General features: G+C 39.0%; 1 protein-coding gene across 1 annotated transcript in view; it reads right to left on the reverse strand.

Annotated features, from left to right (window-relative positions):
• Positions 1 to 14,881, reverse strand: part of Lama1 (laminin subunit alpha 1) — a 150,274-nt gene that overhangs the window by 119,954 nt on the left and 15,439 nt on the right. Inside the window, exons 2-3 of the mRNA XM_078030367.1 lie at positions 3,280 to 3,450; positions 2,811 to 2,923 (exon numbers count right to left, since the gene is read on the reverse strand). Of these exons, the coding sequence (XP_077886493.1) occupies positions 2,811 to 2,923; positions 3,280 to 3,450 (284 nt within the window). The remainder of the gene's footprint in view (positions 1 to 2,810; positions 2,924 to 3,279; positions 3,451 to 14,881) is intronic.

Genomic DNA, 14,881 nt, shown 5'->3' on the forward strand with positions numbered 1-14,881 from the left:
TGAGGTGAAGCAGCCCTGCTCTTCCGTGACATGTTCTTGTCTAATGGAATTTAATTAAGTATCTAGAGCTGAGTTCATTTGACAGGAAATAGAGGGGATAAAGGAACGTCTCAGAACCACGATGAAACATTGCAGCCAGTGTAGAATGTGGGACATTCAAGATGAATGACCTGGTCTACTAAAAAAATTTAATACCATTAAATAAAAAGCACAGGACAACTAGATCAGAAGATCCAGGGATCACAGCAATCAAATGCAATGCTTGGTGGTCCTTATTGAATCCTAGTTGGAAAGGAAAAAAAATATATCCATAGAAGAGACTGGTAAAAAAAAAATTGAGAAAACTGGGTGACAAAACAGTTACTAGAAAACTATTGCTACTTTTGTTAAGCAGGCTAATGGTGTGATGTCTATCCAGAATAAATATCTTTATTTTTAAAATATATAAATGGAAACATTTGTTGGTGAAATGTAATGATGATTGCAGTTCCCCTGAAGCAAATGTGCCACAATGTTTTAAAAATCTCAAGGGTGGGGATATTGGGTTCACTGTAATATGTGTTCTACACGTTTTAAAATGCTTATAATAAAAAAATTAACCTAAAAAATAAACTTCAGAAATGTTTGCCCAGATATAAGCATAATGTACTTTTTAAATTGATGCATTATAATTATACATAATAGGGGGTTTGTTATGCCATATCATATATGCATATAACATAATTTGCTCAATCTCATTCCCCAGCACCTTCCCTTACCCTCCTTGTCCTCTCCCATCTACTTGCTCTACTCTACTGTTCTACCTTCTATTATTGTTATTTTAATTAGTGCATTATGTATATATGTACACATATATACAATATACCTTTTAAACTGAAAGCACTGCAGAATTTTTGTGCTGTGTAAAAGATAGAGGAATTTCTGAGTATTGTTTTAATTATCTTCTTTTAGAAAGAAGCTCACTCCAAAACACTATAAATTGCCTAAAGAGATCTATAACTACACATCCATGCTTGTTTTTGAAATATGTCTTAAGGATCTAAAACTGATACTCCTTTTTGGAATTCCTCCACTAGCTCCAGCCAATCCCAAACAAAAGGGTTCCCTTCAGGATGAAGTCAAGCCTAATCAATGTCAAGATAAAGGACAGTTCAGAAAGAGTTTGAAGTCTATTGGCAAAATATCCAGTTCTTAGTTTGGCTAACCTTATGGTGTTAGTCAGCATTCTGTGATCGTGACAAAATACCTGAGATAATCAACTTATAAGGAAGAAAGGCAGAGGTTTCAGTCCATAGTTGATCTGCCTCATTGCTTTTGGGCTTATGACAAGGCAAAATATTATGCAAAAAGAACATGAGAGAGGAAGCTGCTCATCTCCTGACAGATGAAAACAAAAAGAAAAGGAGGAAGGGGCCCAGGGGCCCCACATTCCCTTTAAGGCATGTCCCCAGTGACCTAATTCCCTTCCACTAGCCTATCCCTAATAAAATTTCCACCGCTTTCCAAAAGTGCCACAGGGCACCAAGCTTTGAACACATGGGCTTTGCAGGACACTTACCAAATGATAGCACTCATAGAATACTGCTTTCTTAATAATCAACATGGTTGTACTTTTTCCTTTAGAAAAAGGAAAATAAATCAGAAATGTAATGGGAAAACCAAACAATGCCCACAGAACCATTCTTAGCACTGAGTTTCAGTAGATGGGAGAGAACAAAAGGGGCTCTTTCTCTTTTTATTTGGAGGAATTAAAAAATATTAAAAGATATCATATTAATTTAAGTTGTAACTGCTATAGAAAGCATTAATTCCATAAAATTGTGAAACCAAGCATGGAAAAAGTCTCACAAATGTCACATTTTGCAAACTCATCCACTATAACTATTAGAGATCAAAAGCTCCTGCTATGTAAAGTTATACAATATTGCCTTCTACTTAAAATCCAGCATATTTGTTAAACTATCACTTATTCAAAGAATCCTAATTGTCACTAAATTTACAAATTCCAATCCTACAGTGCACACCTCAGTTACTTGTTTCTTTCTACTGCTGTAAATATTTCACACAAAAATCTATGACACCAGAGAATTTGAATGGAAATACACGTGAATGTCATGCAATGGCTTTTCCAGAGAACTCAAGTCAGAAATTGTAACAATAGCTCCAACATACCTCCCCCTCTCTTCTTCATGCCTTCCACACAGACTCCTTTCCCATTTCCAGAAATACTGGGGCAACCAATATCATATTACTCTGAATTCTCATCTTGGCCTTGAAGCCAGGTAGGAGAAGATGTGACAGAGCTAATCTACCTGGCCTTTCCCGCTCATGCTAAAGACTTTGCTCACATTAGCACCGAGCAGCCCAGTTTACACATAGCCTGGGACAGACAGCATCTAGCAGAGGTGAGATATGGTCAAGAGGTTCAACTATGCCCAGCTTTAAGCCACCCTTATACAATACATTTGCATAATGCATAATGATAAGACAGAAAGCTGAAAGTTAAGGACTCTGTGCATTTGTCCTTCTTGCCCCAGGTGTCTGTGACTCTCCCTGGGACATCCAGCCCTCTGCCTGGCATTCTGTCCTGAATGATGAGGATTCCTTGCCACACAGCTGCAAAGAACATCAATCACCTGTAGGCAATGTCACTCATCTCCTCGGAGACACCTGAGAAGGATAAGTGTGACAAGAAATGGTGCCAGGGACTGCTCCTGTACCTCATTTGACTTAACCTGGTGGAAAACAGTGAGATGAGAATGTGTTAGAAAACAAGCCAGACATTCCCCAAAGGGTCTGGCCAGACCTACCTGTCTTAGGTCCAGAGTGATTGTGACCCAGTGATACTCTCTCCCATTTTGAATGCTAGGACTTTGCCACCAGTTGTTGGTGCCATCTATCGCATGGGATATTGGGTGGCGTTCTGTTAAGAGAAAATAAAAACAGGCATTCCTCTCAGCTCCTGAATTTCTAAAAATTCTAGAGCTTTTAAAACCTCATGGGGTTGTCACTTTAGGAAAAAAAAAAACTTTAAAACACAAAGATCCAGTTTTCAAGATTCTGTTCAACTCACGGTTCATCTTTGCCTCTGCAGAATCCCTTTGTCTCAGCTGATATTTATCTTTCAGCCACTGGGATCAGGACCAGGTTGAACCATCCCACGGGTGGGAATGAGGTGCAGCTTGGAGGGAGAGTGCATGAAGGCTCTGGGCCCCACCCCAGCACCAAACATTATGATAAATTAAATAATAAAATAAAATGCATAGGAGCTGCACTTGCCTTTGGGGTTCGAGCTGCTGCTGTCACAGACCCGGCACTGGGCATTGCGTACAGGGCGGCCAGGCACGTGCTCCACGAGTTTGCAAAACATCTCGGGCCCCTTCTCTCCACAGGTCGCGTTGGCACTGATGTCAGCATGGCTGGCCAGATTAAGAATGGCAGGGAACAAACCTGAAAGTCAAAGATTTAGCAAATCAGCATGTAGCCATCCAACCCACTTCCTAGGTCAATCAAAAAGAGATGGCAAAACCAAGCACGAGATGAAGGCAGCCTTCCACAAAAGCAGGATACACGGTCTGGTTTCCCTGATGTGAAATGCTAGGACAAGCAAAACTCATGTATTAGAAAAATTCAGAACAAGAATGTGGGCTAGCTGGGTGGAGATTGACCATGAAGGGACACAAGGGAACTTTTCTGAAGTAGAACGTATCTTGATGAAAGTCTGGGTTTCCCTTGCCTACGCAGTTGTGAAAAAAAAAAATCATAGAATGAGTACCCTTAAGGTTTGGGTAGATTTGACTATCTTACTATATGCAACTTTTACCTCAAATAATAAAATAATCATAAACAAATATTGAGGTAATGCTGAAATGTTTAAGCATGAAGTGTCCTTAATACCTTCAAGTCATTTTGAAATGCATCAAAAAATAGGCTGGATTGAAGGATAAACAGACAGACTGGTGTGTGGATAGACTGTTGATAAAGAAAATAGAGTGAATTGTTAATTGTTGAATCTCTGTGGGAGAATAAATTTTCACTACACCCTGTTTTCTACTCTTCCTTTTTTTTTTTTACAGGGGGGTGCATACTAGGAATTGAACCCCAAGGGCACTTAACCATTGACATACATCCCCAGTCCTCTTTTTATTTATTTTTTTATTCTGAGACAGCTTCTCCTTAAGTTGTTGAGGCTGGCCTTGAACTTGGAATCCTCCGGCCTCATCCTCCCAAGTCACTGATGTAACAGGCTTGCACCACAGCACCTGGAACTTGCTAGTTTTCTGATAGAAAATTTCCATAATAAAAATGCTGGGGAAATAGGTTTCAAGATAAATTTCAAATGTACATGCTGACCAGTGAAATCTACACACCTTGCCCTGAGAAGAAGGGCATCTATTCACTTTGTTCCAGTTGTAATCCTCTGGTAGGACTCACAGGTTTTCCTGTAATTGTGTTGGATTTTTTTCTGTCTTTCTTCAGTTTCCTTACTGCCTGTTTTCTTTGGTGAACAAAACTTTAGAACACAAAGATCCAATTTTCAGATATTTCTTCAACTCATAATGAATCCTTGCCTCTATAGAGTCCCTTTGTCTCAACTGATTTTTATCTTTGAGCAGCTGGGATCAGTACCAGGTCCAAACTATTCAGAAAACACGATTGTGAGAAAAGTGGATTCTTTAGAGATTTAACTTTATCTTGTTAAAAGGGGATAATAGCAGTGAAAATTCTGGAAAGATGGAGAAACTGCGGCCAAATGGCACGAGATGTGGGGGAGGAATTCCACATGAATGGGCACTGCAAACAGAGCACAGGAGGATCTTAGCTTGGTGAGGTTCCTCTACAGTACTTGACCTTCAAAGAGCACAGAACACAATCTTTTCTTTGTAAAGGACATATAGTTAATATTATTTCTGAAAAGTTTATTTTCCCCTGACATTTGAAATATCACAGTATAATTTTAGTTACATAGAAAAGATGCATGTTTTTTATTTTTATTTTGCAGGTAGTACCTAATGTGCTTGATGACATTTTCTAATATAAATATTTTAATCATTTAAATTGCAAAACAAAAATGGTTATTTTTGTAAGAGCTACTACATTAAAACCTATTGTGTACCTATTAAAAAGCACTTATTAGAGTTGAGGGTGGTGCATTTCTGTAATCCCAGCAACTCCGGAGGCTGGGGCAGGAGGATTGCATCTGGACAATTTGCTCACATCTCCTGTACATACATTGAGCATCGTTTTGGTGAGTAACATCACTAGTGGTCACCAGCATCAGGTAGTTCTTTGTTCTGAGAGGGTTTTTAAGATTTCCCAATGTAGGCTGGAGGTGTAGTTCCGTGGCAGAGCACTTGCCTATAACATGCTAAGGACGTGAGTCCAATCCCCAGTACCACAAGGAAAAAGAAAAACAGAACTTCCCATTTTTCCTTACCTTACTGTCTTCTACACATACTTTCAATGAAAAGACAAATTGCTTTGTTAGAATGGTTGTGCAAAAAAAAAAAAAAAAACTTTTAAGTTATTCATTGGTCAATTTCATTAAAACGTGTAGGTTGGCTTTCCCTAAAAGTAAATCTTCCTTCTCAGAGAAGCTTGTAATTGGGGGGAAAAAGGCACTAAAAATCCTGCCTTATTCTTATTTTATATTATTCTCACTTCACAGAGTAATTATTATTTCCATGCTACGGCATGTGACCAACATCTGCTGGAAGAAGAAAGAAAGTGGGATATAGGTACTGGAAAAAAGCATGTTTTCAAAATAATTTTTTTTAAAAAAGTCCCTCAGGATGCTGAATCATTTCAAAGAAAACTAAAAAATTTCAATAGAGGGTGACTCCGGGGACATCAAGCAGGAGGAAGGAGAGGAAATCCTGGATCGAGGCAAGGTATTAGGGTCATGACCCTACAAAGAAAAAGAGTCTGGTTTTAGATACACCAAAAAATTATCAAAGGCAGGAGGGCAGGAGCTTGGCGCACATCTGACACTGTTTCTCCCAGTACTTGGTCTCCCGTTTAATAATTTAAATTATACGTTCTTTGTGGAGAGACACTGTTACTAGAGTTAATGCTGCTGCAATACTTATTGGTACCTTTACCTCCAAGTCACAGGACAGAATCTTTCCTCCAGTCATGGATTTAACCAGCAGCGAAAGACTTTATTACACCAAACTCCACTGAGCATGAAATAAATTCCTTCTCATTCACCAGTTGCTCTTGTGTTCAGTCCCCTTTCTTTATGACCTGAGTACATAGGGCCATGTTCATCTACTGGAAAGTTCCCTATTAACATTAAGGGAAAACTTGCCACCAAGCAGGTGAACAATGCCACTACAGGAGCACAACAGAACATAATCTTTTCTTTGTAAAGAAAGAAGACACGTCTACGTAGTTTGAGAATTCACTTCTAGAAGTTTCTGGGTTTTTGTCCAGCACAGATATTTTCCCATTTTGAAAATAAAATATCTAAAATGTTGATTAGGCCAAAGTCTCACACTACAACAATCTCTTCATCAATATTTTCCCAATAATTCCGAGACAATGGTTTAGAGCCTTAATTCAGTTGTGTATAAGAAAAGTGCAAGAGTTTTATTTTTCCCCATTTTTGAAAAAAAAACGTTCTTGAGTTCCATAAAATGCTATATTTACCTAACCTATACTCAAAATCAATAAATATGATAATCAGCAAAGAAAATGATTGGCAATTCTGACCTAAAAGATCTGGCTCAATATTTTTAGATCATTTTTTCCCAGAATGGAATAATGGATTATGAATATTATAACTGAAGGGACCTCTAGTGTCAGGAATTTTTATTTTGTAAAATTATCTAAGCTATTAATTCAATTCATGGAGAAATCAGGAAAAGTAGGAATTTGTGAGGGAAACAGAGATATCTACTCACTCACAGATTTACATGTGTGTGTGTTTATGTATGTGTGTGTGTGTGTGTGTGTGTATTATATAATTTTGGGGGGTGCTATTGATCAAAATCAGGGCCTCACACATAGTATGCAGATACTCTGTCACTGAGCTGTATCCCCAGCTGTCAAAGTATAATATTTAAAATGCAATGATACTGCAAATAGATTAGTAGAAAATTCTAGGGCAAAAAACCCAGTCAGGCCTGATCCAGGCTGTACTATAAGATCATGTTTCCAAACAGGGCAGGTCTAGGATTCCTTTAGTGGCTCCTCTCGTTGATTTACAGATCAATTACAATTTCCTTCCCTTCACACCTTTCATATATATATATATCTCCTTTCACTATTCATCTTTCCAGCTAGGCCCAAATCTTTTCTGAACCCCAGGCTAATGTAAATATCTTCTTTTACCCTACCTTTGGTCAGCTTGCCCCACTGCTACACTTACCGCTTATACAGAAATTGTTTATCTACTAACCAGGCTCTCCTTTCACTCTCTAGGTTAGTCTATTTTCTCTTCCTATAATAAAATACTCAAGGCCAGGTATTTTCCAAAGAAAAAGGGTTTATTTAGTTCACAGTTCAGGAGGCTCAAGGGCATGGTGCTGGCCTCAACCAACCAGGCTCTGGTGAGAGCCTTTTGTATATACCACATGCCAGATAGCATTATGGTAGGAAGATGTGGGAGAGGAAAAATCATATGGTAAGACAGGAAGCCAGAGAGATTCAGAAGTCAGACTTGTTCTTTTATTACAATTTGTTCTTACAGAAATAATTGAGGATCCCTCTAGAACTACATTAATCCTTTGGAGGGCAGCACCCCAATAACCTGATCACCTCCCATTAGGTCCCATGTCATAAAGATTCCACCATCTCAACACCATCACCCTTGGGACCAAGTTTCCGGCATGTGAAACTTTAGGGGACAACCTATATCCAAACCATGGCACCCACTATCCTCAAAGACAAAAAAAAATTTTTTTTCTATTATTTGTGAATTCCTTTGGGGGCAGGAACCCTGTCTTACTTGCCCTAGGTCCATGTATGGCTGATGTGAATGCCCAGTAATGCATGAAGGAAAAAATAGATGGAGGAAGGAACATCCCAGAGATTGTAAAAAAGTGCACAGAACCCAGTGCTAAATCTGACCCTTACCAACTCCACCTCTCAGAGCCTCTATTTCCTCAACTACTACATGAGTATCTCTGTGAGTCCTTTTTCTAAGATACTGTGATTCTATAATTTTACTTTGATAGACTATCAAGCAAATTAGCCCATCTTTCTCTCTCTCTCCCTCTCCCCTCTCTCCCTCTCCCCCACCCTTCTCTCTCTTATGAATCAGTGCTTAGAAAATGAGAAAATAATAAAGGTTCCTCAGAAGATGCTGAGAATAGGTGCACAAGCTTTGTTAAAGGATTCCCTGGGCAGTAAAAACATCAAAAAGCCTGGTAGGGAGGTGCTTCTGCTGAAGAGTGGTGAGCAAGGAGTTAATGGCAGAGGAAGAAGTCAAGGAGGTGACTGGAGGTGACTCTGAGTCACACCCCCACCCCTCACTCAACCTATGCCTCCCTGGACAGAGGCAACCCAGAGGTCCATGACCTGTTGCTCTGGGTAAATTGTGAATGTGTGGCAGGTGGCTAGGGGAGGGCAACTGGGTACTCGGGCCAAGCTAAGAGTTGATGTCAGTCTCTATGTGGTCAACTTTCTATCAGTTAACAAAATACCTGAGATTATCAATAAAAAAGGAGGACAGGCTTATTATGGCTCATGGTTTTAGGTGTTTTATTCATGATTACTTGTTTTCATTGCTTTGGTCCTGTGGAAAGGCAGAACATCATGGCCAAGAGTGCTACCGAAACAAAGCTGCTCACTTCATGGCATTCAGAAAGCGAAGAGCCGGAAGAGCTGGGATCCCAATATCTCCTCCAAGGGCACACCCCCAGTGACCTAACTTCCTCCCACTAGGCTCCACCTCCTAAAGGCTTCCCCACATCCAAATAGTGCTATGGGCTAAAGACCAAGCCTTCAGCATGTGGGCCTTTGGAGATATTCAAGATCTAAACCACAGCAAGGAAATTCCTCGTGAGTACCTGACCTAGGTCCTCAGTGCATCCAGATTGCTTGGCCCAGGAGAAGAGATATTCTGAGAAGACCAATTAAAACTTTTATAAGATTTTTAATCCTTCCCTTGGGATAATAAAATCATCCTTGAAAAATGTAAGCTATTATTTGATTTCTTGTATTCAATGTTCCAGCATTTTTTATTATGAGGGGCACATTTTTTATGAATGCTGGACTATGGGCATATAGGAAAAAGAGTAAGGGAGAGAGATGGAGGAAAGTTTGATGATATTTTTCATACCCCTGCATCCCCAGCATGTTCAGGAGGCTACTTATAAGCTGTGGCAAAATTCATCTTAACTCAAACTCCACCACCCCCCTCCCCACCCCTCTGGATAAAGCAATACAGACATATAGGCATCTAATGAAGTAGGCCTGTTTAAAAATAAAGTGTATGTTCCAATAACGGGTGTAAGTTACAGCATCAAATTCAAACTACTAAAGCAAGCTTGACCAAATTTTATGTAAAAATGTATGAAGCCACATAAAATGAACAAAACAGAATAAAACTAAGAGTTGATGACAGTCTCTGACAAATTTAATGTCTGAATAAAACTCCAATTCATTTTACTACACTGTGAGAGAGAAAGCACCAGTCAGTGTTGCCTGGTGTATCTCCCTGGCTTATTCCTCTTTTTTCCTTTTTCTTTTTAACTGACTCACTCTAAAGTACCATTAAGTATTAAACAATATAAATAACATTATTCTTTAATTTTTTTATAGGCATACTAAAACTAGACTGAGTTTTAGTGCACACATATAATCTCTCTCCCAGGTGTGGTCAGACACAATGATAAAGCAGACTTAAATTTTAATAAATAAATATAAAACTACCCAAATAGAATTTTTCTTGACTGCTTTTAGCATCAAAGTGACAAGAATGAATTTGGCCAATTTGGCCAAGAATGAATTGTAAACTAATTGTTTTGCCATGATAATGTAAAAAAATAAAATTAAGCACCAATGAAACCCCCACTCCCAACTATGGGCACTCTTGAGACCACACATTTTAGAGAGGTTTATCTCTACTGATTGATCAACAAATCATGGTGTCTTCTCCCATAAGTTCATCTTTCCCATGAGAAACCCGGGACCAAACATGCTGTCAAACCACCACTTAAAAGAGATTCTGTTTCAAGTTACAGTTGTGCTGCATGATGATGCTTGGGTCAACATTGGACCAAATCTACTACAGTGGTCCCATAGGACTTTAACAGAGCTGAAGAGTTGTTACTTACTGCTTAGTGACCCTGAAGCCATGCTGGTATCACACTGCAAGATGTTACTCAAATGTCAGAGTCGACACAGTGTACACAAACCTATTGCCCTGCCAGTCTGAAACATATGCACACACAGTTACATGCAGTAAATGATATTTGACAATCACAATGACTGTGTTACAGGTTTATAGCCATTATACTACACTCTGAATCATCGTTTTAGAATGTACTACTATATATTTAAACACACACACACACACACACACACACACACCTTACTGTAAAACAGTGCTGTGTTATACCAGCCTCAGACTTCACACCTCTGGTGTTCACCACATCTCTTGATGATGTCCAGAGGCCACATGGAGTGACTGACCTGCACCATCTAGGACTGTGTAACACCTCCTAAAGCCTATCCATCATTAAGTGGTATGTGATTCCATTTGTTAAACATTAAAAATTATTTTAGTTACTACTAAATGAACTTGTTTTGCATATCAAAAGCCAGTATTATAAAATATCTAAACCTTAAAACATCCAAGTTAAGGTGAAATACATAAGAGTCTTGCTTGCTTAACAGAAAACAGGGCTTTTGTTTCCAAGGAGAATCATCCAAAAATTAACAATTCGTTATTAAATTACTCAAAGAAACATCTAACACTTGGGGAAGTGGTTGGTTGATTTGTGTGTTTTTAAGTGAAGGTGACCTGAGTCACCTCTAGGTGTGGAGCCCTTTCAGCCTGAGATAGAAGCACTAGGGAGGAAATGGCCCCTTTTCCCCCTCCTCCTCCCAAAGCAAACACTTGGTTTTTGGACTAAACCAATTTAATCATTGATGGCCCTTAGTGAAAGAAAAGCTTTGGGGTAGTCTGGAGCTTCCCAGGCCCTTGGCAGGTTAGTACAAAAAACAGGTGGGAAGGAGAAAGAAGATACTAAAGAAAGGAAGTAAGGTAAAGGGGGAAAGGGGAGAGAGAGACCCTCCCAAACACACAATGAGGGAAAAGTCAAATCCAAACTCTAGGGGAGTCTGGCCTTTAACAGAGTTGGGCTTTTGTTGTTTTTGTTGTTTTGTTTCATTTTCTCACCTGCAAGGATGAGGAGAAGTTTAATCTCCTAAACAAGAGGGGGCAGTGATCAAAAGGCCTTAGCAAGAGTTTGCTAGAGTCCTGTTTCCACAGCAATGTGCTCAAGCAATGTGCTCCTGTCCTTGAAGAAGACAGGAGTTTCTTTTGTGAGATAAACAAGTGGCATGAACAAAGTTAGGCACAAATACAGTCTGCAGAAAAACAGTACCTGCCTGCTCATCGGGCGATGGTTTCTTCAATGCTTATATTCAATGACTTTGTGGGTTTGGATTTGGCTAGATGTTGACTTGCAGAGGAAAAAAAAAAAAAACCTATAATTCATTCCTAATGGAGTACTTTTCTCTTTTGTTGTCAAGAGCAACAATTTTAGCATCTTACCTGATCAAAATCATCTTTGCCCAGAAGCAACACACAAAGCACTTCTGCATACACCTAACTCTAAAACTCCACATCCTTCTGATGGTCCTGGAGAGTTCACTGGCCCAAAGGAATCCTTCCAGGAATGAACTTGGCTTAAGTGAAGGTCAAAAGCAAATGCAGTCTTTGAGATGAATATTGACCAACCCTCTTGGATTAAAATGTGGTTGTATTATAAATTGCTTATGTCATCTATTACGTTTGCAACATAATAAAAACCTCAATTAATTCAACATTTAATGACTAGCTCAAACACTTTTAAAAACCATGAATTTTTCTACAAACCTTCCAAGGTCCTAATTATTTCTTCCCCTTTCTTCCACACGCTGCTGTCTAGATTTTGCATGTTTTATGCTTTAAAATGTTATCAGCCACCAGGTGTGGTGGTGCATAGCTATAGTCCCGCAAGTTTGGAAGCTGAAGCAGGAATCCTCCTGTCTCAAGTTCAAAGCCAGCCTCAGCAACTTATTGAGGCCCTATGTAATTTAGCAAGAATCTGTCTCAAAAAAAAAAAAAGTTATCATATCATCCATGTTTCCTTATCCCAGGAAAATGCTGAAGCCTGCTTGCCAAGGGATTCTGGGCATTTTCCCTTTGTGTACAGCTCTGCTGAAATAGTCTTGAAACTTTTAAGAATATAAACAAGGGCCTCCATTTTTATTTTGCCACTTAAATTATATAATGATGCACCTGCCTAGTGATAACTTCAGTAGAGGATTGTCCTACAAATGTCCATAGATCAGCACATATGAAAAAATCCTTTGCTCTTCAAGATGCCAAACACATCCCCACTTCTAGATGAACCCCTAAGATCACCCCGAGGTGGCTGGACCCACCAGATCAGAGCTACTTTTATTCCAGCATCTATCTTAGAGAGACACCTTACAAACAAAGAAATTTGTGGGGATATCTTTCACCCGGTGCACTTATTAAATATATTCACCTTATTAAACACATCTAATAACCAGAGTAAACGTTCCAATCAAAGGTACACAGAATTAAATGACTTGCTGTCATTCTCACTAGGATTGGTAATAGTGTGCTTTCTTTGTTCTAGAGCCATTTTCCTGCCTAAGATTTAACCTCCTCTTTATATAGACATGTACGTTTAATAGAAGCATAGTTCTCTGTTCTTCACCAAGCTGGTAAGCAGATCAGGAATATATAAAAGATTTGTATTCACCACCCCTAATTCTTTGCCTCACATTCTCTCTTCACTCAATTCCAATTGGGATTCCCCTCTTCTTAATAAACAAAAATCCCCCTTTTAAAGTCATGATCAATTACTAAAGCCAACAAGCAGTTTCTTTTTAGTTTGCTTGACCTACAGCAGCTCTTGCCCAAAATGACCTTTCTCTCTTTCTTCAATTCTATTTCTTTTGATGCCTATTCTACACACTACATGTATCATACTACATATGTACATCACATGTCATACTTCTGATTCATATTTTTTCTCCTGTATCATAGCAACTTGTCCATTTCTGCTGCTGTGCTATCTTAAGTCTTGCAGAAAATGATTCATCAAATGTATGAGAAATGAATATAGGGGGTCATAGAATTAATGAAATTGCAATAGTGTCCAAAAAAAATCCAGAGTAAGTTTTAAAGGGACAAATGCAGCACCTTCTACTTTTCTCCCCAAACCCATCTGTGAGCACAGCATAGCTATAGCATAGGCAGAAAAGATGTCATGGTTCCTGGCTACGGGTATACAGTACTCACTCCCTTATCTGAGATTTTACTCTCCACTATTTCAGTTAACTGTGGTCAACCATGGTCCAAAAACATTAAAGGAAAAATTCCAGAAGTAAACAATTCTGAAGTTTTAAATTGTGTGTCATTTTAAATAGTGTGACAAAATCTTGTTACAATTTTTTATAATTGTTACCAATTATGGTTTTTAATATCTTACCATGCCTAATTTATGAATTAAACTTATTATAGATATGTATATACAGGAAAAAAACATATATCTATATATATAGGTCTTGGTACTATCTGAGGTTTCAGCCATCCCCTGGGGTCTTGAAAAGAAGCCCCCTGCAAATAAGGAAGAACTTTTTTTCACAAAATGAAGACAGTGGTTATGAAAATGCTAAAATGATCTAGGGTCGAAGTGATAATATCCAAGGAAGATGACCCTTGGCATCCACAAATAAGAAAACTATGAGTGAACCATGCACACAGCAGGGAGAACTGAGAATTCAAGTAGGCTTCTCAAACTTTCATATTCACAGACCACTGGCAGATCTGGTGGAAATGCAGATTCTGTTGCAGTCATTCTGGGCTGGGACTGGGATACTCACCAAGGGATGGTACTTTGAGTTGAAGAGAGTGTATGATTTCCTGGGTTTGTTTCCAGCTCAACACTCTGAGTTCAGCCAAGTTTGGCCACATCTTCTCCAAAAGTTTTCTGTCGCTAACTAACCATAACTGCAGATTCCCCATTCTGCATTCAAGTCTGGGAGACTTTTGGTAACTATTTTTAGAGGGACAGGGTGCTTCTGTGAAAAGCAAGGCTTCTGGCATATTGTTAAGAGGGAAAAACTTCAAGGGCTCCTATGAACAAGGTCCACTAAGCATCAACCAGGCAAATCTACTAAGGAAACCGGCATGGTCCAGGCCTCATCCCCACAAAGCCAGAGCTCACACCAGGAATTCATGGATCTCCTAGGCCTTTAAATCCTAAAGAATAAAATATGTAAGAAAAATATGGAATGAAATAAATTCAGCACCAACATGTTAAATAGGACAGAAATTCTCTGAAATTAAAGATCTGAATGAAAAGACATTTCTTATTCAGAAATAGACAATATTGTTCATAATTTTCACACTAATCTATAAATTCACTCTAACTGCTATCAAAATCTCTGGCCAGTTTTTTTGAAGAAATTGTAAAAACCAGTAAGCTGTTTCCTGAGGGCCTTGAGTGTTGAGTTTCCAGGAGAGGGTGCAGGTCTGGGTAACAGAAGCAGTAAGTGTTTGCAAGAGCACCTCTAATGGCAAAGCCAGGGCTAGTCACATAGGGTGGGCTCCAGAGAAGCCTGGAAGTTGGAGGCCAGAACAATGTTCCTGGGGCATGAGCTCCCATTCTTACCATCCCCACTCCCC

Source organism: Ictidomys tridecemlineatus, chromosome 13 (genome assembly GCF_052094955.1).
Source record: "Ictidomys tridecemlineatus isolate mIctTri1 chromosome 13, mIctTri1.hap1, whole genome shotgun sequence".
Lineage (NCBI taxonomy): Eukaryota > Metazoa > Chordata > Mammalia > Rodentia > Sciuridae > Ictidomys > Ictidomys tridecemlineatus.